This window comes from Gallinula chloropus (genome assembly GCF_964237585.1).
Source record: "Gallinula chloropus genome assembly, chromosome: 3".
Taxonomy (NCBI): domain Eukaryota; kingdom Metazoa; phylum Chordata; class Aves; order Gruiformes; family Rallidae; genus Gallinula; species Gallinula chloropus.
Genome location: NC_140087.1, coordinates 73924590 through 73947466, shown reverse-complemented (window position 1 = coordinate 73947466; position 22877 = coordinate 73924590). Strand labels below are relative to the sequence as shown.

Genomic DNA, 22877 nt, shown 5'->3' with positions numbered 1-22877 from the left:
AAGAAAGAATTATTAGGCTAGTCATGTCCTCCTCATTTCACAACTAACATGTGAAACATTGACTAGAATACCCAGCATTGCTGAAAAGGCACCACAGTTGCAGTGAAATACAGCTCCTTGAACTCGGGTATCCAAGCCGAAGGAAAAATGGAAGAACTGTATTCCAGGGCTTCTTTTAAAACAGAAATGCATGGTATAAAAACATTTCCCTGTACAAAAACATTAAAATTAGAAGCATTAACATCTGCATCTTGCTTCAGCTAGTATTAAATTCCATCACAGCTAATAGAACCACCAATGGCTGCTCTACAACAGCCATAAAAGCAACGAAAAAGGGAGCTCACTGACTCTGCAAAACTGCAGATTGCTCCTAGCTCTGTGCATCTCAAAATATGTTGTGGAGTGGAAAATCTTGTTCCACTAGAAGGGAGCATTTTTTTAAAATGCTGAAGAGAACTGTGTCATTTGCCTGGTTATTTGAGACTTCTTGCATTTCCAGACGGGAGATTCCAGAGCTGCCTGCTATGAGGAATTCTTCTCCTTGTATTTCTGGTAAGCATCCATTATCTCCTTGACAACACTTGGATCATCAAGTGTGGTGACATCTCCCATGTTACTTGATTTCTCAGTGACTATTTTTCTCAGCAGCCTTCTCATGATCTTCCCTGATCGGGTTTTAGGAAGACGTTTCACCACCTGCAGAGAAGGGAAAGACACACCCATATTAGAAACTGGGTCCAGCTGGAAAACCCCAAGGAAATTTGGCTGAGCAGTTCTAACCTTGGCATACTATCTCATGGCCACAGCTTCTTTAAGGCTCCTGGGAAACACTAGATCATTGAGCACCTTTGGTTTATTTCCAAGTAAAGGAGTGTCACTGGCATCAATTCTATGTGCTATAAATTCTATTCTTATCTAAGTGGACTTTGTTCCCCATTTACTCATTGCTGTGCATCTCCAGGCGAGGTGTTGCAGGACTGTCTTTGGAGAATCAGGTTCCAACTGAGCTGTTAACGATCGAACTAGACAGCTAGATACTCAGGCACTGATAATCACACAGATCTCAACGCATTACCAGAACATTCATATTCCCTCTAAGGGCAGGAATATAAAGCACACAATACTGCACACCAGCCACAGGGTTTCCTACTCGAGGGATAACTCCTGTTTGCTGATGTTTCTCTCTGCCTGATTTTGTCTGTCAGCCTACAAACTTTCCTTCATAACCATAGGAACGTTAAATGTTCTTGGTTGTGCATCTCACAAAGGATTCTGCAGCAGACTTGAGCCTGGTAAGGGGTTCTCAGGGCCTGAACAGAGACACTACCAGGTTTCACATTTTGCTATGTGATGAAGCCAGTAGGGAACAAAACTCCAAAGCATTAACTAACATGCAAGGAAAAAACTGTAGAACTTCCCTGCAGGACTACCCCCAAACACAAGGAAACAGAGGCATTTCCTTGCAGACCTCTAAGTTCTCAGAGCTGCTGCAATCCACTGAGGATACCTTAGGCTGTTGTAAATTGAACAAGCCACCCGTGCCTGCTCCTCTTGTATTCTGTAACCTGTGTCTTGGTGTTCACCTTCCCAGCACATGGCTAAAAGCAGAGCCCCTCCAAGAAGTGGTCTGGTCACTGCCTCCAAGCAGAGTGGATGGATGGAGATGGGCCTTGGGGGGCAGCCAAGGGGCAGCTTAGTGCACTCCCCAAACACACAAGGGGAGCTGCTAAAAGGTGCACAGGCTTCAAATAGAGCCTGGAGTTCACCTGTGCACCCAGGGTCAGGCTGAGCCACTGTCTGAGTTACACAGTAGAAAACAGACAGTGCTTTTGGGCCTGGAGTTGATGCTAATCATGAATGCAAAATAGCTGGGCAGTGGGAAGTGTCACTGTACCCCCAGCGACACTGAAGGCTGCGGTTTTCTCATGTTTTATCTGATCCATTGCGTGGGGCCACAGAGACCTTCAGGACATTGAGCACATCTTGAGACAACATGGTCTGTTACAGCCCCAGCAAGAAGCTGCCCTGCAGGCTAGAACAGCTGTGCTATCCCAACCACCCACTGGGTCACTGCGGATCCTCAGGCATGAAGGGGCACACACACCTGCCTCCCCTACACCAGGACCCCTCCAGCTAGTTCTGTCTTCCTGCTCTTCATCCTGCTGGGGAGGGAGAACAGCAGCACTACAGGCAGGCAGGTGAGGCTTGCTCAAGGTGACCATTCCTGCTCCCAAGTTAAAGTCTCCCACTTACCAGGATGTGATCAGGCACAGCGTATTTCGCTATCTTGGAAGCCACTATGTTTTTGAGCTCTTCTTTGACACGGTCTGTATGAGTTGTCTGCTCCTTTAGCACTATGAAAGCAAAGGCACCTGGAAGACAAATGAGCAGAAGTGACAGACCTCATATTAGATCCTGGCTGGCAAGACCAGGAGTGCTCATTTGAATGCCAAGGCAAGTTTCAAATCATTCCTACCCACAATCTAGGGACTGCCAAGAAAACCACAGGTCCTTTTTACAAAAGGGAGTCATCAACTCCATCCCCCCAAAAATGATGGCCCAGCCTCATCTTGAGATCTGCGTACCAAACTGGTCTCAGTGACGATGACAACTTGACATAAATGACTAGAGTGTCTCTGGGATCAAAAAGCTGGCCAATGCAAATCAACAATTCCCATTCTGTTCAAAGGACACCTCTGAGCACAATCCTTTTAAAAGGAGCACTAGCACATACATAAACACTCTATGTGAAAACAGCTTAGGGAGTAATACCTGCACCCAGCTTAGGAACACACAGTTATTTTCACAGCTGTCTTTGCCTCCTGGGGCTGCAATGACAGTCAACCTGAGGATAACTGCCCTACCATTCCCCAGGCACTGCCTAACATGCAGGACCAGCTTAGAAATTAAGGAAAGTGCACAAAGATGTCAGGTCAGGGTGCTGCTTTTCACATACCTTCTCCTTTGATCTTGTGTGGATACCCAATCACAGCTGTCTCGGGGACCTCAGGGTGATCAGCCTTCATAAAAAGCGAAACAAAAACACACAAAGCATAACAGTTAACTGCTTCAGGCCCTGCACCATTTGCACCAGTTGCTCTAGGAACAAAAAAACCTCACTGTATCTTACCCTCCCCTTGGCAGATCTTGCTGAAAGCACAGCAGCAAGAAAGCTGGATGCTGCCTTCCTACTGCACGGTCAGCTTGTGGCCACGTCTCTGGGAGTAAGATTTACTCACAGGATTGTCCTTGCTTTTACACAATAAGTACTCCTCCACACACTGCTAAGCCCACTGCACACCAAGCTGGATTTGCACCAGCTGGAAACGTGCCTGCTCTTTGTCTGTGCTCTTGTGTGTGCATGGCTACGGTCCCAAGTGGTGACTGGCCACGGGCAAATCACAAGCAAAACCAGTCCTGCATTGCTCTGTGCCACAAGGAGCTGTTGCCAGCAGAGCAAAAGCAACGCTGCCAACATCATGCTCCACATTGCACTGGTGTTTCTAAGTGCCCAAAGCACAGCAGAAAGAATCAGGCTTCTTCATCTTCCCAGAAGGGGGGGGAAGGGTTGTTTTGCCCAATGCATATTTTTATTATTGTGCTACACAACAGTGATTTATTCTGTCACCCTTCAGCATCTAATTTAACATTCTTCTGCAGTAAGAATGCAGTTTGGGTGTGCAGAGAGGAAAAAATTGCATAACTGAATCCCATACCAAAAACTGATTATGCTATTTAGAATTGAAATATGAAAGAAAACATCAGAAAGCAATATAAGCATATAAACATATTTGCATATACACATACATAGAATGCAAGAGGAACTGAATCCTGTATCTGTGATTAGGAACCTTCCTGATGGGGAGAGCAAAGGGGCCTATGCCCATCTCCTCTCTTTGGTGACCAGGGATAGAACCCAAGGGAAAAGCATGAAGCTGTGACAGGGAACATTTAGGTTGGATCTTAGGAAGAGGTTCTTTACTGAAAGGTTGTTCAGGCACTGGAACAGGGTCCCCAGGGAAGTGGTCACAGCACTGAGCCTGACTGAGTTCAAGAAGCATCTGGACAATGCACTCAGTCCCATGCTGTGACTTGGCTGTCACTTCCCTGTGTGGAGCCAGGAGTTGGACTCGATGATCCTTATGGGTCCCTTCCAACCCAGAATAGTCTATGATTCTATGAAACCCAGACAGACAAAAAAAATATTACAGAGGAGAAAGTAGGATCCCGTGTGCCATGAGAACACAGTTCAGGATATCAAATGCTACATTTGAGTGCCATTTGCAGACAAGGCACATAATACAGCAATAAATATTCAGGTCAAGCTTTGAAGATAAATGCTCTGAGGACGTTTTGTTTTCAATTCCCCAAGCCAATATTATTTTCTCTCGAAGTGACAGGCTAGCTTTGCAGCTTACATGAATCAAGGTTGCTTCATATTTAACATTGCTGAATTCTCAGGCATACTCAGCTAATTTGGACAAGAAAGACTCACAGATCTGGGAAGGAGGGGTTAGGCATTCACAGAAGGAAAGGAACAAACAGGAGAGACAATCCTTTATGGAGTCTCCACCAGCATCCAAAATTACATCTGCAACAGTACAGTGTCACTGAGAGGAAACACAGCTCTGACAGACTGACTGCAGGGACTGCCCACGGTGGGACCCCTCTCTCACCTATTTACTGCCTCCTTAATAAGGGAGCTGGTTCTTTTCTCACATTTGCTATTCATTACGCATCAGGCTGTGTGCATGCAGGGACAGGGGTTTGAAGGCAAGACACCCTGTGCTTGTTTAAATTCATAAAGCCTGCTGCACAGATATGACCTGTCAAAGAGCATCTACCTGTTAGGAACTTACCATTGCATCTTCTATCTCTGCTGTCCCAAGCCTGTGACCACTGATGTTAATGACATCATCCATGCGCCCCGTAATCTGGTAATAGCCTTTCTTGGTCCTGTAAGCACCATCCCCTGTGAAGTAGTAACCTACAGCAAAGACACGTGGGTGGTCAGCAGTAGTAAGTGTGCCAGCCTATTGCTTTGGGCTCTGATGCAAGCCATGTATATGCCCTAGTATGGCAAGCAGAGTAGGGCAGACCAGGCAGCTCACTGGACCTCTTAAGCTTACAGCAGCATCAGCTGTGACACCCCATTTCCCTCTGCTGTCCCCAACCTTCATCTGCTCTACCTGGGCTGTGCTGGCTCCTAGCAAGCACCTGAGCAGCACCAGGAGCAGCAGAGCTCAGATCTCTGCCAAAATGGACAAAATCACTGTAGGCACTCAGCAGCAACCAGTGGCTGACGTCCCTGTAAGTAAAACCAAATCCAGAATCACCTCACAGTGATGCTTTGTTGGATTTACAAAACAGATCTCTCTTGACTTTATGTCCCTACAGCTGCAGAGCAACTGTGTGCTCAGGCCTGGTGAATATAGCACTGAGATAAAAACTCTTCCAATGCCATTTTTCCATCAGGCCGTAGGGTACTGGTGAAACTCATGTCTGCTGCTGCACCTCAGCACTCATGGAAAACTGCAACTGTTCAGCTGAAAGGGAGCAGTTCCATCACATCTTGTATGTGGGAACACTGCCAATTTTTTTAATCACTTACACTGGAGTGGATGAAAAGCTGTTTTTCTTCCTGGCTAGGAAGGATTCAGACCTCAGGTAACAGTCCTTCTCCAGTATATGAGCATGGCAGGAACACTGCTGTCCGATTAGCTGGAACTCTCCCTCCCCACAACAAGCACCGTGTTTGGAGCATCTAAAACATTTGATGGAAACTGAAAAAACCCAGCACTTCTAACAGATTGTGTTAGCTCTTCATCAAAGCCACGTCTGCATCTAAACTGTTCCTCTGGCATTTCTGAGCAGCCGAAAGCAGCCAGTGCTGCAAAGTCTGAAGGGGGTTCTTGCCAGGACCCGTTAATAGGCCAATTCATGGACCTCCACTCATGCTTCCTGCCCTTCCAAATCAATTAAACCATCATCAACTAAATATCAACAAGATTTCACATGGACACATGCAGTGAGTAACTGGGGACTACCGCCTCATTCAATTCCTTCTACCAGTTTCCCATTCTTAATTTCCAACCCATTTTGTAGAATTTGCAGGATTGTCTCTTGTTTACCTTGCAGTTTTCAAATCTCCTGGAGTTGCTTCTCTCAGTGAAAAGTGTTCTTGCCCAACCTCTTACAAAAAAAACCTGTCTCCCTTCCACTTCTAATTACTTGCCAGATACAACTTGACCATATTTTAAAAAGGAAGGATGTACCAAAGCCTGTGACAGCAGGGGTTGAGATTCAGTGATGCAGGAGGAACTCTCCCATCCAATATGCCTATTTTGAAGTGAGACACAAATAGCCCCAAAGAAAAAGTATTTGGAATTCAAAATTTGAGTGTTAAAACTTTCTAAAAAATATATTCCCTTTGACAGCTTCCCTTTGGTCAACACCATCCAAGACCATTCGTGCACGCTTGCAACACTGGACACACAAACCCAAACAAGCAACATCTGGCTGCTACAGACATACCACAAAGTGCTGCCACAGATACTCAGTGTGCTTATAATGCAGTACAAACCACCTTCCCTTGGCACTTCCCTTACCTGGGTAGGCTTTGAAATAGGAATCAACAAACCGCTGATCATCTCCATAGATTGTTCTTGCCATGCCAGGCCACGGCTGGGCAATGCAGAGCGCACCGGACACATCATTGCCCTCTATGACCTTTCCCTGCAGGTTCAAGCACAGGAAGGATGATCAGGTGAATAAAACAAGAACAGTAAGTGCTTCTGTGTCACTGATCTGGCAAGAGTCGCCTTGGCTGCTCCATCACAGCCAGCATCACCAGATGTTGCATGACCTGCTCCAACTGCTCGGACCCCCAGAAGCAGTGTGACTTCTGACTTCTCCCATGAATGGAGGCAGCAGCTTTCAATCAGAAGCAGCATAAGACCATAAAAGCAGTGCTGAAAATGCAAACACTCCTCTAGAGATTTGCAGGCAGCTTGCAATGCCCACTTGGCAATCTGTATGGACGTTTGAGATATGGTCAATACATAAATCACTCATCTATTCTAACATTTTAATGGAGGAACAAACATCCTTCTGGATCCTGTTCCTCAGCCATCAGAAAAGCAGTTAAGGCAGGAACACACACCAGCCTCTCTTTTGGGCACCCAGCACAGCTTCAACTCACATTCTCATCCATCAGCACGGGCACAATCCCAAAGAAAGGTCTCATAGCCATAGCTGGAACAATCTCTGCTTTCTCCTCTGAAGGCCGTGGGGCAATGCAGATGCCACCAGTTTCTGGAAGAATAATGAAAAACAAAATATGTGGCGTCCACCAGATGCTGGATGAAAGCAAATGCCAACTTTTCTTCAAGTTGAGAAGGGAGAAGCCACCTTTCAAGAAAAAGCCACTGGGAAGGAATTATGCCACACCAAGTGGCACAGCTGTCTGAAAGCAGCACAGACCTGATAAACCAAGAGATCTTTGTGAATACAAGAAAGGCTTAAACTAGGAAAATGTCTGGCAAGCCAGGGTGACACCACCAAGACCTGTTCTGTCTATAGGGGACAAGGGGCAGTGGTTGCAAGTTGGAGCATAGGAAGTTCTGCACCAACATGCGGAAGAACTTTTTCCCAGTGAGGGTGACAGAGCCCTGGGACAGGCTGCCCAGGGAGGTCTTGGAGTCTCCATCTCTGGAGATGTTCAAGACCCGTCTGGACGCCTATCTGAGTGATATGTCCTAGGGAGCTGCTTTGGCAGGGGGGTTGGACCCTATGATCTCTTGAGGTCCCTTCCAACCCCTACAATTCTATGATTCTATGATTGCAGGAAGTAGAGAATGGAGACCTGAAGGCAGGTACCCTCCTGAGTAAACTCACATCAAGAGCTACTCCTGCTCCCTGTTTGAACAGGGCCTCATTCAGCACTGGCTCCAAAAAATCACTTTCCTTTCCATAGACCAGTGGCAAACCACCGAGCGTGGGCACTCTTCCCCCTGGGGAAGAACAGCTCTCCATGCCTCATAGCATCAGGATCGCCGACGTTCAGCTTAGCTCTTCAGAGAAGAGCAGTACCTGGTTCTACAGCAGCTGGCTTTGCACCAGACAGCCTGTGGACCCTGCAGCAGCCACGACGAGTGCTCTCCTCAGCCTTCCTGCAGTCCTGCCAGTGACAAATCAATCCTGCACAGTGAAGACCCCACTGATTCAGCTCACGCGCTCTGTTCCCTGCATCTGGCCCTACATCAGCCCATGGATAAGGCCATTCCTCCAGCTACCGGCCAACAAGTAGTACGTGGGCAGCTCTAACACATGCTGACTTGCCTGCAGGTCCTTCTGACGCACACAGGGCTGCACTCACCAGCCCCATTTCCTACCCCAGAACTGATTTTACAGGGGAAGTATAAGCACGTCAGGGGATCTACCTCCCGGTGCTCTTTTTAAAGCTGTCTAAGGTTAGCATGAAAAGCACTTCAGGAGCCTGAATTACTATTATTATTATGGAATATGAGATTAGCCCACCCCTTACTGGCATGTTGAGCTGCCTTCCATTCAAAATTAAACCTTTTTAATAATCCTTTTTCATTCCTGCTGGGACGAACTTTAAGTCAGATTCCAACCTTAATCAGATCTTTTCTATTTTAAAACCAATTCAGAAACATGAGAGAGAAACAAAAACAAAGGAGTGCTAGGCTTTCAGCAATACAGCTCTATAAATAAAGGTGTGTTCTGGCACTTGGAGAGTGCTGTTCCTCTACCGGCTTTGCTGAGGTTGAGAAAACTGAAACCACAGGTTGGAAGGGTTGAATTTGACCCTGAATTTGCATCCAGCTGTCCTGATGTAGCTATGAGGACAGGTGTCTGAAGAACCCTGAGCTTCAGACCTGCAGAAAGTAGTTCCACTTGTGGCTTACGCATATAATTATTTCACATCTAACTGATGGGTATGCATCCATTTCACATGCTTCTGTTTACCCTGAAAGGGTCCTCTTGCATTTTCTCAGAAAAACTGAAAAGCACCCTAGACACCCTCTGTTCTCTGTCTGCACAGACAAAACCTGCCTCAGAGCAGGGAACCTGTTTAAGCTGATGGTTGCTCTTTCTAAGCCGACACTCATTCTGAATACAGCACTGCAAGCTACGTTTCAACATGGGTTCTGACACATCCTACACATCCTGCAGACAGCTGCACTTAAGGCAATAAAGTCACATTCCAGAGGGAGCTGCATGGGGGCAAGGGTGCTTTAAACATTATTTGCACAGTAAAGACCTATTTAAAACTGGTATAGAAGTAGTAATTTTAGTCACTGACAGATGACAGCTAAGCAAAGCTTCTAGGCTCTATTCTGCCCTTATAAAGTCTGTCTCTTTAGAGGAAGCTGGAAGAAGAAAAGCTGGCATCTCCACAGGGCAAATCCACCCAGATTTGCAAGGACAAGGACAGCAGAATCTGAGCAGGGAGGGCAATGCACCAAAATAGGCTCCCTGCTGCCCTGGGGAAACTACCTCTGGCAGCAGGGTGGAGCATGTGCCCTATGACACTGTTGTCTTCACCAACACGGACTCGCTACTGTGGGGTAACCTACCTCAGAAGCCCCAGCCCAGCCTAAATTGCTGTAAGATGATGCCAACGACATTCCAGGGCCTGTTCAAGGATGTCTTTCAAAACCAGCTGCTTGGAACAACTGTAGGTTTGGGGGGGTTTTTATATAAAACCAATAACAAAAGTAAAAATACTGAGTGTCTCTTCTGCACCGTGAAGAGCTACACCTGAAACACAAACAGAGCTCTGATTCTATTATTGTCAATCCCAGCACAGCACTGCTGCATTTTAACAGTGAGAGCCAGAGGAATTCTTCATCTCTTGCATCTGCACACACCACACTACTTAAATTGCTTCTCGCCAATTGCTGTCTCATTTGCTCATCCAAAGACTTTCAAATGGATTCTTAAATCACCATTTGCTGATCTTTATGCCTACCAGGCTTTATTAGCTGGCAACATGTTGCTGCTCTGGAGAGCAACGTACCATAGAGGACACTGCAGGCAGCAGCACAATTAACAAGCTCCATGGAAAATGACTATGAGAGGTGACACTGCAGGACTACAGCCAGCATCCATCAAACGGTTTCTGTGATCTCTTCCCATGCTCCCTTTACATTCAAATGGCATATATGATGCTTCCAAGATTAATTTGGCTTCCTTTCTATTGGAAGCATCAACTGTGGCAAAAGATTGATTCTACTTTCTAACAAAATCAATTTCATGAATATTTCTCATTATATGATGCTTCCAGGAGATGGTAACTGTCTGCCTCCAAAACTATGCCTGGTTCAAGGTGAGATCAGGCACTCTGTACTCACAGACTGTCCAGCAAATGTCCTTTACCCTCTCACCTGACAGCTATTGCTCCAAAAACCTAGGAGAAATACAGCTTAATACAAGATCTAACACTGTACTTCAGATGAAATAGAAGACACTACATGCACCAATTAACTGGAGACAAACAGACAGAAATGTTAGGGGGAAAAAAAGATTCTTTTCATCTCTGTTACTGCACAGAAATCAACTGCTTCTCCATAGTGTTTTATTTCAGAGCAGTGAGGAGGAAAGCAGATAGCACCTAACCAGTCAGCTTTCCTTCGGCTCAGCATGAGAGAATCCAGATGGCTTAAGAGATCAGTAATTGAAGTAGATAGCAGTTAACACAGCTGCTCTGATTTCTGTGGTTCTTTTATTTCAAATCTGAAAATAAGAAGAGTCTGCAAGTCTGGTCTGGATTACATGGAACTTGGTTGCATGCCAGAGGCTAATTCATCACACTGTGATGGGCTACAGGGATCCTGAAGAGAGAGCCTGATAGCAGGAATAAGGGTGAAATCAGAAGCAGATTGGCTGGAAAGGGAACAAATAGTCTGCCCAGTGACAGCTAGAGATTTAAGAGTAGGGGTGGCTTTTTTCCCCAGCAGAGGCAGAATGCCAGCAGCTGTGCTGGGTCCTTTAAGTCCACAACAGTTTACAACTTAAGATCATACTGCAAAACCTCTTCAACAACTCTTGATGTCAGTGCCCAGAAGAGAGGACCAAGCACTGACGGAGGAGCCGGGAAGGTGCCGCAGGACTCCTTCAAGCACACAGCCCCCCAGGCAGCACAGTCCCAGCCACAGGGCAGCCTTGTGGCCTCTCCCCACTGCTGGGCAGGGAGGGCAGGAGGCGGGGGACCAGCTCTACTCCCAACTGGACAGGGATCTAAGAGTAAGTCCCTCTGTCCAGCAGGTTGTGAACAAATAACAAGCCTTAACTATGCACAGAGCTGGGCCAAGCATGCTGCCAAAACAGAAATGCTCCTTAAGGCATCAAAGGTCCAGGGCCAAAGGAACTACAGCATACTACTTCACTCCTGGGTGGCAGCCGCTGTCCCCTACCTGTGCACAGCTGGTGAGATGCCACTTGCTTCCTTTCAGCCTGCCCAAGCAGTTGCACTAAGCCCCTTTGACCCCACTGCTTAGTTTTCCATCCTCCTCTGACTGTTCCCTGGAAGGGAAACAAAGCACACCTAAGTGCAGGTTATGGCTACATGGTACTGTAAATGCCTTTTCGTGATAAGATCATATCAATGTCAGTGCAGCTGGATAAATAATTGAAAATGAGGTTTCCAATTCAAGCTGCATACTCCCAGGTTTGTCCAGAAATTCAATCTCTGCCTCTTGTTTCTAGAACCAACTGAGATTTTCTGGCATTCAAATCACCAAAGAACATTTAGAGGGGAAAATTAAATTTAAGAAAACCAGCATTGCTATTGCTTATATGTGCTGTTACATTACTACTGTGTGCTGAAACTCCCCAGTGACTTTCAAAAAGCTGATCAACATGCCAGGAGGGGTGGGTTTTTTGGCAGTCTTGTTGGACAGAACAGAAATGTATTAATCCTCCTCTACCCACCATCACCCAGTACATGATTAGGACCTTCCACACTTCCCCACCGATGCCTTTTACCTGTCTGCCACCACGTGTCCACGAGGGTACAGCGCCCTTCTCCTACCACCTGGTAGAACCACTGCCAAGCTTCGTTGTTGATGGGCTCTCCCACTAGACCAAGATAAGAAAAAGAAGCAGCCTGAGACTCGGGGAGGGTTTCTGGCAGTTCATTCTCCCCCTTTTGGTGCACTGCATGATGAATGTGTGATCTTTACGAGGAAGGCTTACAGCATTTCTTGCTGGAATGCGTAAAGGACTGCAATGCAGTCATGTAACTGAGGATTGTTTGGGGTTTTTTTCCCCCTTCAGAAAGGCCAAAAGGCAAGCAATAAATATCACTGAAAGTAACTGAACAATGCAGATCATGTATAAGAACCTCCAGAATCCTAAATCATGCAGGGAAATGCTGCTTGGGTCATCTATGCCAATAGAATTCAAAGGCATATCATTTACCATTGGATAAATCATTTTGGCAAAGAATGTAATCCTCCACAATAAGCTAGGAAACAGGCTAGGGTTCAATGGCCCCAGCTTCAGTTTGTTTCTCCTTCTGCTGAGAAAATATCTGAAAAGCCACACAGGGAGCCTGCTTTATCATCTGTTTTTAACCACATCCAATCTGGTCAGCCGAGCTCCTCTGGTACCTTCATTTCACCCGCCAGACCCTCCTGTCTTTTCCAGACGAAGATTTCGTGCTCCTTACCTGATCCCAAGGTCTTCAAGGAAGATCTGTCATACTTCTTCACCCACTCTTCTCCATAATTCAGCAGCAAGCGTATAGCTGTAGGTGCTCCATAAAACTGATTAATTTTCAACCTTTGTACCACTTCCCAGTAGCGGCCTGCAAAAAAAAAAAAAAAAATCACAAACCTTTGTGGCTTTTTATCTGTCCAGCACTGGCACAGGGCTGCAGGCACTCAGCAGGAAGGACTGCTGTGAGCAAAGAGCAAAACCAACGGTGATTCTTTGTTTTGTTTCACCCTGGATGCACACAGATGTTCCTGAATGTTCCGAAGTAAAGGAGCTTACCTCCCCCGAGCAGGTAGGTCACACTGGGCAGGTTTCTAAGTCTCCTTTGTCACACTGCCATGTCTAGCCAAATCTTTGCCCACCGCTTCCTCACCTGGGTCTGGGTACACCGGAGTGCTCTCAAACAGGACAGAGGTGGCTCCATTGCAGAGTGGTCCGTACACAACATAGCTGTGTCCCGTGATCCAGCCAATGTCAGCCACACAGCCAAAAACATCGCCTTGCTGGTAGTCAAATACATACTGCAAAAATAAATGTAAGGCCAGCTGACTTTCTGTTGGCAGGAGCAAAGAGCTTAAAGGTGCTGGACTGGACATCCAAGTGTGAGGAAGAGAGCGCACAGGGCAAGAGGCACCAAGCACGTAGGACACAAAGGCCAGGCCAAGGTGAGGAAGCAAGCCAGCGGGACAGGTACCAGGGCTTCCAGGCTCCTGACTGCTTTTGCAAACTTACAGGGAGCATGGCTGTACCAGCAGCTGCTCAGCTTGGAGCAATAAAGCTGTGACCAAAGCGCAGAGCCCTGGATACCTAAGGTTGCCTACTCCAGGCAGTCCACGTGCAAGAGGTGACCCTGAACTGCAGGGAAGCTGCAGGTCTTGGAGGCTCAGACCCCTCACCAATATCAACAGGTTTCCATGACAAAGCTGGAGAAACGGATAAGCGTCTGTGAAATGTTTTCTGAAAAGTGTTCTTAACTGCTCAGCTTCTCCATCAGTGTAATCCTTTCCACATCCTCCCTCTTCAGGCTCATCAAATTCAAGACAAAGACACTGGAGAACTCATTATCTTGTCTTGGTTATGGAAAATACTTCCCACTGTCAATCTAACTCCCCTACCAAATGGTGAAGAGATCCTGATTCATAGTGCTGAGTCAGCTTTATGTTATACATGAAAGCAAGTGGATCAGAACTAAAAGAAAACCCACGAGCGTGCAACAAGAGCATCACACATGAGTGTGCAAAGACCACAGAGGCCACACAGCTCAGCTGAACCCTCTACCTAGGAGAGCCAATTCTCTGCTTACTTTTGCAAGTGCCTTTCCCTCGCAGGCTCTGAAGGACCTCTAAAAGGGACCACAGCTGCATGTCTGCACCAGGGTGGAGGATTTACCTTCTGGACTAAGAGATGCCTCGGAGATGTTGCTCAGAAAAACTGATGGAACAAACACCCTTCACGCCAACAAGTCTGACACTTGCACATTCATATCTTATAAAATTTCAACTGTGTCAGCTTAAAGGAAGAAAACCTCTGCCTGAATTGTGTGTGATTGCAAACAGGGCGATGCCACTAAAGCCAGATGGAGATCTTTCACCACAGTCCTTTCCACATTTCACCGTTACCTTGTCATGTGTGGAGCTTCAAGAAGCAGTGCCTTTTTTTTTCCCCACAAGGGGATGAAAACATTTAGGCTAGATCACAGAGAAAAGCAGCACAAAGATTTGCACCTTGCAACCACAGAGCGTGAATGTCACTTTTGATCTTCAGACAGCGAGTACTATGCAAAGCTGTTGGTTTCTGAGCCCAGATCCTCTCTGAAATAAGAAAGTCCAGCATCCCAAGGCAAAATAGTACACTAATACCCATGTTACAGTAAGATACTTCACAGCATCTCCTCAGCTGCATCATTTTCACATCCACAAATTCTGGCCCCCCAACACTAGCACACTTTAAATGCAAAAGGAGCGGCACTGCAGTTACCATCCTTCCATAACTCTAGGCTATGGTTTGCACAGTATTATATTTCCCAGGAACAAATCCTGAAGATTAATTACACATTCTCAGACCTTTCTCAGGTTGCTTACACCAAATAAGCCAACTGGGTGGTGAGCACAGAATACAGGACCCCTCACCAGTCCCAGCCCCTCCCATTAGTACTGCCTGAAGATAAGTGAACCTTTTCCAAGGGATGCAGCTGAGTTACCTTGTGCGTGACAGCAGCGTACAGCAGGTACCCAGCATGGGTGTGAACAATTCCCTTGGGTTTCCCAGTGCTGCCCGAGGTATACAGCATGAAAAGCATGTCTTCGCTGTCCATGCTTTCTGGAGTGCATACAGAAGCTGCCTTGGCCATCTCCTAAGGAGAGAAAAAGAAGAGAAGGTGGTAACGACAGAAAAACTTTGGCTATATGAAGCCAACCAATACTCCATCTGTAACCATATCAGCAGCATCCAGAGACAAGAACCACTGCTGCTGAAGGCTCCTCACTAGTGTCCATGGATGTATCAGAGATAATATGTGCTCACCTAGTGGAAAGGTTCCTGTGGACACACAGCACCTTGCCTTTCCACTAATACCTCAGCTAGGTGCAGAAGTCAGGGGGAGCTGCACAGATAACATTTTTGGGGAAAAAAATGGTAGGTCATAGCTTACATTTCAAGCCTTTGCAAGCTGCTGCTAGAAAGCCAAAGTGTGACTGCAGACATGAACCACACCTGACAGCAGCAGCAAGGCTGCCTGGATAATGTTTAGGACTTTCCTTTTCCTTTTAAAACTGCAGTGCCACAGGCCAATTGTACATTCACGTCCCTTCCCTGGCCCCAGCAGAGGGTGACTGTCCTGTCCATTTGTTCCTGAAATTCTAATTTCTTCTAGCCACGAGGAGGAGAATGCTTTACTCTCCTGCCTTGGCCACTCACCCACCTGGCCAAACAGTGGAGCGTGGAGGAGAGATCCTCTCCTCACCTGTTCCATCAGAAGCATGGGAGAGAAGGATCCAGTGTCCTACTAGACCAGAGCAAAATTTTGGTCCAGCTTGTGTTCCCAGTCCAGCAGAGGAAGGAGAAATAACATGCTTTGGGAGAGATGCTGGTGGTCACTGAACCTTGTAGCAGCAGAGAACTTGTCTGCCCAGGCTGCAGATGGCTCAGGTTGAGGTCGAACATTTTTCTTATCTGTGTACAAACTTGCAATAACAACTGTGTGTTCCAGATGCTCAGCACAGCTGGCTCACACTCCTCTCAAGCTCTCTACTCTCCTGGATGAGTAACGATTCCTGCAAGGGTTATTAGGTATCTCTTCAAAGGGATTTCTAGGTACTGAGGGGCTGCCTTTTTACAAGTATACAATATGAACACGCTGTATTTACAAGTGAGCACTACCCAAAGCAGGTCCAGCTGTTTAAAAGTGTCTGACAAATGAAGCTTAATAAAGTACAGAGTTGACTGTGCCAGATGTGACTCCTGGCCTCCAAGTTAGAGCACTCCTGCTCATCTCAGAGCTGCCAATTCAGGCTGACTGGCCAGTTTTGGAAGCTAAGATAGAGCTATGTTGTGCTCCACTACAACGTGAGCTTAGGTTTTGCAGCAAGCCATCGCACAAGAGCTGGAAAGCACACCTGCTGTACAGATCAGGAGTTAACAGTATTAATGGTTTAGTTTCAGCCACTACAACTGACAATGGGACAAACTCAGCTCTTGGATCACCAAAGCGCCTCAGGCTGTTTGCAGACCAAGGACAATCCTCAGAATGTGCTTTGTGGAGTCAGAATGAGTAAGACAATTTCCAAAGAAAACCTGCCTTCTCTGTTTAACTTACCCCAGTAGCTGCTCCTATCTCATGTGACCAGCACAGGGACTCCTGAGTGATTATCTTGACTGCAGACGGCGGATTTCCAGGCATTATTATGACAAGTAGTTGCTGTTTACTGCTGCCCACAAACTGATAAAACTACTTCTGTGTTAGGCTGCAGTCCCCCATGCACCAGCTAAACACAAGAAAGGGACTGCTGTTTTCTTCTCCAGGAAGCACAGGTTCTAAATATTTCCAAGCCATCACCATTCTCCCCATCCTGGGGTAACCATGACACTATCCATAGGCTGTATTACGCCTCTCCAGGAACATGATTATTTCTACACTGCCATTCAACACTGTCCTGCCTGAGCATACACATGACAAACTGTAACAGTGTCCAGACACAGCACAACAGCAGCAGCAATGGTATCAGCACACTCTGGGTCTCAGGAAACGCTCATTCCCTAAATCTCAGCAGCATCTGCAAGACTACTACAACGGAGAGGCACAGCCCTTGCCCATGCTGTGAATCAGACTTGAGGTGCTTCAACTCACAATCATAGCAGACTAAAAATGCAGGCAATCCCTTTGAGGATGAAGATCCAGATGCCATCGTAAGAGCCTTTTCACCTCCAGAACTCAGTTCCAAAAGGCACAGATGGAGAGGAAGGTGATGGAGCCAACACTCAGACAAAAAGGAGTTATCCAGAGCGTCGCCGGGCATCTGCGGAGCTAGGTGACTGCAGGGACGTACAGATGCTGTCACTGCAACATAGCTGTATCCATTAGCCCACACAGGAAGAGCAGCACACACTGAAATCCTGCTCCAGAGTCAGCAATGAGCCAGTCATCGCTGGCAGGTCTGCTGCAGCTACACTAGAGTGCCAAGCTGTGGTGCAGCAGCGGCTCCACAGGCTTCTACCTCAGCACACGTACACAAGGAAAATATGGAGACTGCCCGATCTTCCTTGGCTGTCAGCTCCCAGTGTAGCCTACAGCAGGTCAAAGACCAAAGCCCAGCAGCAGAGCGTGCATGATCTACATGTTCAGCAAGATCTCAGGTGTGCATTCCAAGCAGCCCTGCATCGTGTCTCTGAGATGCCTGCATCAGCTGGTGCCTGCGTTCATTAGTGCACCTTGTTTCTCTCCCCCAGCACAGTAAGCACCACATACTTCAAGAAACATCAGGGGAAACAGGCAAGGTTTACCAACCCCGACATACCTCCTCAAGGGGAACATCACGGTCACCCATCTGGACTTTGTTATCTGTCCTCTGAGCCACAAAGACATGTTTGATGCTTGGACAGTTCTTCACAGCTTCATCCACAGTCGTCTTCAGCTCTACGATTCGACCTCCCCTGACGCTCTGGTTGTAGGTGATAATTGCTTTGCATCCAGCTAAAAAGAGAAAGAATTAGCAGACATACCAGCTCTCTTCCAGGCTAGCATGTGCACCCTACTTTCATTAATTTTGGGGACAATGTACAAGACAGCATGCGTGACATACTCAGGACATCTATCAATCAAAACCAGTCAGCATCACTGACAAAAGCACTTTAAAACCCAAGACCCTTAGAGAAAGGAGTAGCTGCAACCTCCATAGGTTTCCTAGTCCATGTCCCCACCCCAAGGCAGGGTCCACTCCAGCTAAACCATTTCTGACAGCTGTCAGTGCAGTCTTCCCCAAATACCCCAATGGTAGCTATTGCCCCCTCTCCCCACCAGTCCACTCCAATGCCTATCACGAACACAAGAAAGTCTTTCCCAATATGCAATTTAAATGCCTCCAATTCCTGCCTGCAAAGCCAACATGCAGAACAGTTTCTTCCCTGTTACCCATGTTACAGTGAAACCTGTTCCTTCAGCTGAACAGCTCTTGTGCTCAGACCCCCGCAAGACTTCCCACAACCTTAGTGAACAAGCACTTCGACCCTTGCCTATCCTCTCTCTGGGGCTGCGTATGACTCTGCATTGCAGACTGAAGCAAACCAAACTGGGCAGCCTCTCAGAGGTGTTATCCTGCTCAGAGGTAGCCACAGCCCTCTGAAACTCACCTGTACCCCTGAGGGGAAACGTCCTGGAAGCCCCAGCACACAGCAGCACTCTGACAGAGCACTTCAAATTATCATAGAATGTGCTAGGTTGGAAGGGACCTTTGGAGGTCATCTAGTCCAACCCCTCTGCAGTAAGCAGGGACATCTTCACTAGATCAGGTCGCTCAGAGCCCCATCAAGCCTGATCTTGAGTATCTCCAGGGATGGGGCCTCCACTATGTCTCTAGGCAACCTGTTCCTGTGATCCACCAACTTCATATTGAAGAACTTTTTCCTAATATCCAACCTAAATCTCCCATTTTCTAGTTTAAAACCTTTACCCCTCAATCCTACTGCTACATGCTCCCGGGAACAGTTCTTCCCCAGCTTTCTTATAGGCATCTTTCAAGTATTGGAAAGTCACTAAAAGGTCCTCCCTTGAGACTTCTCTTCCCCTAGCTGAACAACCCCAACTTTCTCAGCCTGTCTTCACAGGAGAGGTGCTCCAGCCAAGCACCTCTTGGAGGTGACCAAGGAATTGACTTCTTTGTGGGAATTAAGTTGTACCACACTGTGTTATTACAGGACTGTGGCAGGAGAGAAATGGCTCTTTAACACATCACCAAAAGTGGCCAAAAGTGAGGGATAACTGGAACACGTATTTCCCCTCTACAGATTAACTCTCCTAAAACAGAAAAAGAAAAAAAAAAGTATGAAAACTGCTCTAAGACTTATTCCTTCACGTCAGCCCTGAAGAAACTGATGTGACTGCTAGGACATGAGCCACTTGCTATTTTGTTCTTCTGCTAGTATTTCTAACATTATTTTCTTTATCTAATCACACTAGAAGTCCTTTGGGCTCAGAACAGCTCTCTCTGCCTGTCGGAACAGCTCTCTCTGCCTGCAGAGCAGGGGCAGGCTGCCAAGGCTTTCAGTGCTATGCATAAATCACAGCGTCACAAGCAGGAGAGCAGAATTAGCCCTGTGCTGGAGTATCAAAGAAACCCCACGATTACACTGCAAAAAAACAGATCAGGCCCCATTCCGAGGCTCTGGCGTTCCCTCCAGCTTTCACTGCTGCCTGGCAGCAACCCAGCGCAGGCTGAATGTTAAGCAATTTGTAAAGTATTGTAAGGCCAGAGGACACTGCATCTGCCGCTGAGGGGAAGGCTCTTCACAGCACTTTGCAAAGCAGCAAACTGTCCCGCCAGCTGGGAACAGAGTCACAGAATGTTAAGAGTTGGAAGGGACCTCGAAAGATCATCTAGTCCAACCCCCCTGCCAGAGCAGGATCACCCAGACTAAATCACACAGGAACGTATCCAGGTGGGGTTTGAACGTCTCCAGAGAAGGAGACTCCACAACCTCTCTGGGCAGCCTGTCCCAGTGCTCAGTCACCCTCACAGTGAAAAAGTTCCTCATATTCACATGGAACCCTCTATCCTCCAGCTTGCACCTGTGGCCCTGGGCCTATTGCTGGCCTTCACTGAGAAGAGCCTGCCTCTGTCCTCCTGAGTCTCACTCTTTATTTATTCACAAACATCAATAAGGTCACACCTCAGCCCCCTCTTCTCCAAGCTAAAGAGGCCCACAAACCTTTTCTCTTTCTGCCAAAGAACAAGAATTGGGATACGTCTCGGAGCACTGTCCAGAGGGGTTAGTTCCCCAGTCTGCATCTACTTACAGTCCATAATCCTCCCAGCTAAGGACTCCGCGCTGAATCCAGCGAAGATCACGGTGTGAACAGCACCAATCCTGGTGCAAGCCAGCATGGCTGCCACAGACAAGGGAGACATGGACATATAGATGGCCACCCTGTCCCCTTTCTGTATCCCATATTTCTTCAGAGTGTTGGCAAGACGGCAAGTCAAATCCAGAAGTTCCCTGTGGCACAGAAGCAACGTTGTCATGCAACCTCACAACCCATTTTACACCAGGGAGCAAAAAGAGGATGAACTTTAACTGAGCGAGGCATCACAATCACCTCTGGACCTTGTCATCTCAGCAATACAGGCACTCCAGCTTTTGCATCCTAAAAAGGGTGGCCTGGGGTGGGGGGGGCGGGGGGGGGGGCGGGGTGGTGAAAGCCAGACTGCTCTGGCTGTGGGGCAGAAGGGGAGGGCAGAGAGCCATCTTGCTGCAGAAGGATGAGCAAGCTTCCAGGCTCTGGTGTGGGTAGAGCTGCCAGCAAGCCGGCAGGTCCTGCTACCTCCAGAAGTCGGTGTCCATTTTAGGCATCCTTGATGCCTTTTTTATTTATGATGCTCGGTCAGAAGCTACCGGGAGGGGAGGGGAGCGTGTGTGGGATAAACACAAGATGAAGTAGAAGCATTGTCCTAAGACCCCCAGCACTGTTTATGTTAAGGAACTGCTGGAAGTGCTACTGAACTACTGTAAAAAGCTAGTAGCTTTTTACATTTGAAGGGTAAACAATACATTTGCAGGGGTAAGGAAGAAAAGGTGAAGCCCTGAGAGACTTGTGAGAGTGGCAGATTTTACCAGACTCTCATCAAAGCCAGAGCAGCCCAGATTTCTCTATTGTCACTTCACCCTGCCATGCAGAGCGCATCGGCCTCGCAGAACAGAGGTACTGCTCCAAGTAAAACCACAGCCACTCCTACACAGAGAAACCCGGGAACACAGAGAATGGGAACAATGGCCCTTTTCACAGGGCTCCACTGTGATGTGCAGACTTAATAGCAGACATGTTCCTCTAAGGAAGGAAAAAGCAGTTTGCAGGCAAGGACCTGCACCTACTTCTGATACAGGCACAGGGGATAACATGACTACAGGCATGGCTGGGACCAGGATGCTGTCATGAACCGAACAGCTCTGCGTGCCTACAGTGGAAGGGCTTTGAAAAGATGACAGCTAACTGTGCCAGGCAAGGAGTGGTATCATACCAAGGGAGGAGACCCTCATGAGGGGCAGCAGAGTACCCTGTACTGGTGCCAGCCATCAGCTCAGAGGAGAAACCTGTAGAGTCCAGCAGCAATTAAAATTGCTTTATGGGTTCAGAAACTCACTGAGTACCAAGTACCAAAAGAGAGGTGTCTTCTACTCCCTAGCACTCATCTTCAGCCTGTCCTGTGAACCCTTAGGGGTCTGCAAGCTACACCACCAGGGACTCCAAAAACTGTTAGCAAACAAATGACTTCTGGGGGTCTGCAGTCCATAATAAGCTCTATGGCATCAATCTACCAATGCATCCTTATACTCAGAACTGGCCGTAGCTGTGAAAAACAAACAAATGAACAAAACTAGCTCTCAGCTGGTGGCTCAGGCTGCAAATAAATTGTTTCTTTGTCCATCAAAGGTTGTTTTATTCCTCTTTTTAAACTGACGTAAATTGGAAATTGGCAAAGCCCAAGTGCTCACTTTGGAATCGTTGTCACAAAACCCTGTGCTAGGAGTAACTCTGCATCTTGTTCAGGGTAAAACTCCATCTGCACTGTGAAGGCAGCAAAGAAATAGAGAAAGTATGAAGACAGGTACAGTGGTGGTTGGAGGAATACCGCTTCCCTGCTATCTTTTGGAAGATAAGGAAAACAAGCCTCAAATCCCAGCCACAGCACTTTGTGCTATTTATTTTAAGAGTATTCCTGCAGCATGAAGTAAATCAATGCCCAATGAAGCACAGGAACTCTGAGGGGTGCCCAGCCGCGCTCAGTGCCAGCTCTCTGGCAGTAGCTGGTAACAGCCGCCACCTCAGAGACCACAACCCCACAGAAAGCCAATACAGAGTAACTTTACTCCGCTCCAAATCTCCTCCTAATCCCTTACAGCTGGAAACCAGCCTAAACTCCAAAGCACAACACTCAATACCTCTTCCCAAGCACGTTTCAGCTGTCTACGTAAGTGCACAGCCTGTTAGATGTATTGTTTTGCTTACTTTTACTAAGTTCATGAACTGAGAGACTCCATGCGGTAACGAATTCCCACCCAATATTTGCTTCTGTGCCTTGACCTAAAAGACCATCACATTTAGGGCAAGAGGAAACGGCCTCAAGCTACACCAAGGGAGGTTTAGGCTGGTTATTAAGAAAAATTTCTTCACTGAAAGGGTAGTCAATCATTGGAAAGGCTGCACAGGGAGTGGTTGAGTCACTGTCCCTGGAGATATTTAAAACACACATAGATGTAGAGCTTAGGGATGTGGTTTAGTGGTGAGCTTGGCAGTGCCAGGTTACTACTTGGACGCAATGATCTTTAGGATCTTTTCCTACCAGAACAATTCTGTGATTCTATTCTCTGGCCCAGGATTCATCTGATGATGCATTAGAGAAAAATTTTGATGGGGATAAATATTA

The 22877-nt window shown here is 47.1% G+C and overlaps 1 protein-coding gene across 1 annotated transcript in view; it reads right to left on the bottom strand.

Annotated features, from left to right (window-relative positions):
• Window positions 1-522: 522 nt before the first annotated feature.
• Window positions 523-22877, bottom strand: part of ACSS1 (acyl-CoA synthetase short chain family member 1) — a gene marked incomplete at both ends in the record, with an annotated part of 35217 nt that continues 12862 nt past the window's right edge. The window contains 12 exons of the mRNA XM_084262399.1: window positions 523-696; window positions 2254-2372; window positions 2957-3020; window positions 4860-4987; window positions 6609-6735; window positions 7202-7314; window positions 12013-12105; window positions 12698-12835; window positions 13118-13265; window positions 14945-15097; window positions 17757-17932; window positions 20252-20451. Of these exons, the coding sequence (XP_084118525.1) occupies window positions 523-696; window positions 2254-2372; window positions 2957-3020; window positions 4860-4987; window positions 6609-6735; window positions 7202-7314; window positions 12013-12105; window positions 12698-12835; window positions 13118-13265; window positions 14945-15097; window positions 17757-17932; window positions 20252-20451 (1633 nt within the window). The remainder of the gene's footprint in view (window positions 697-2253; window positions 2373-2956; window positions 3021-4859; window positions 4988-6608; window positions 6736-7201; window positions 7315-12012; window positions 12106-12697; window positions 12836-13117; window positions 13266-14944; window positions 15098-17756; window positions 17933-20251; window positions 20452-22877) is intronic.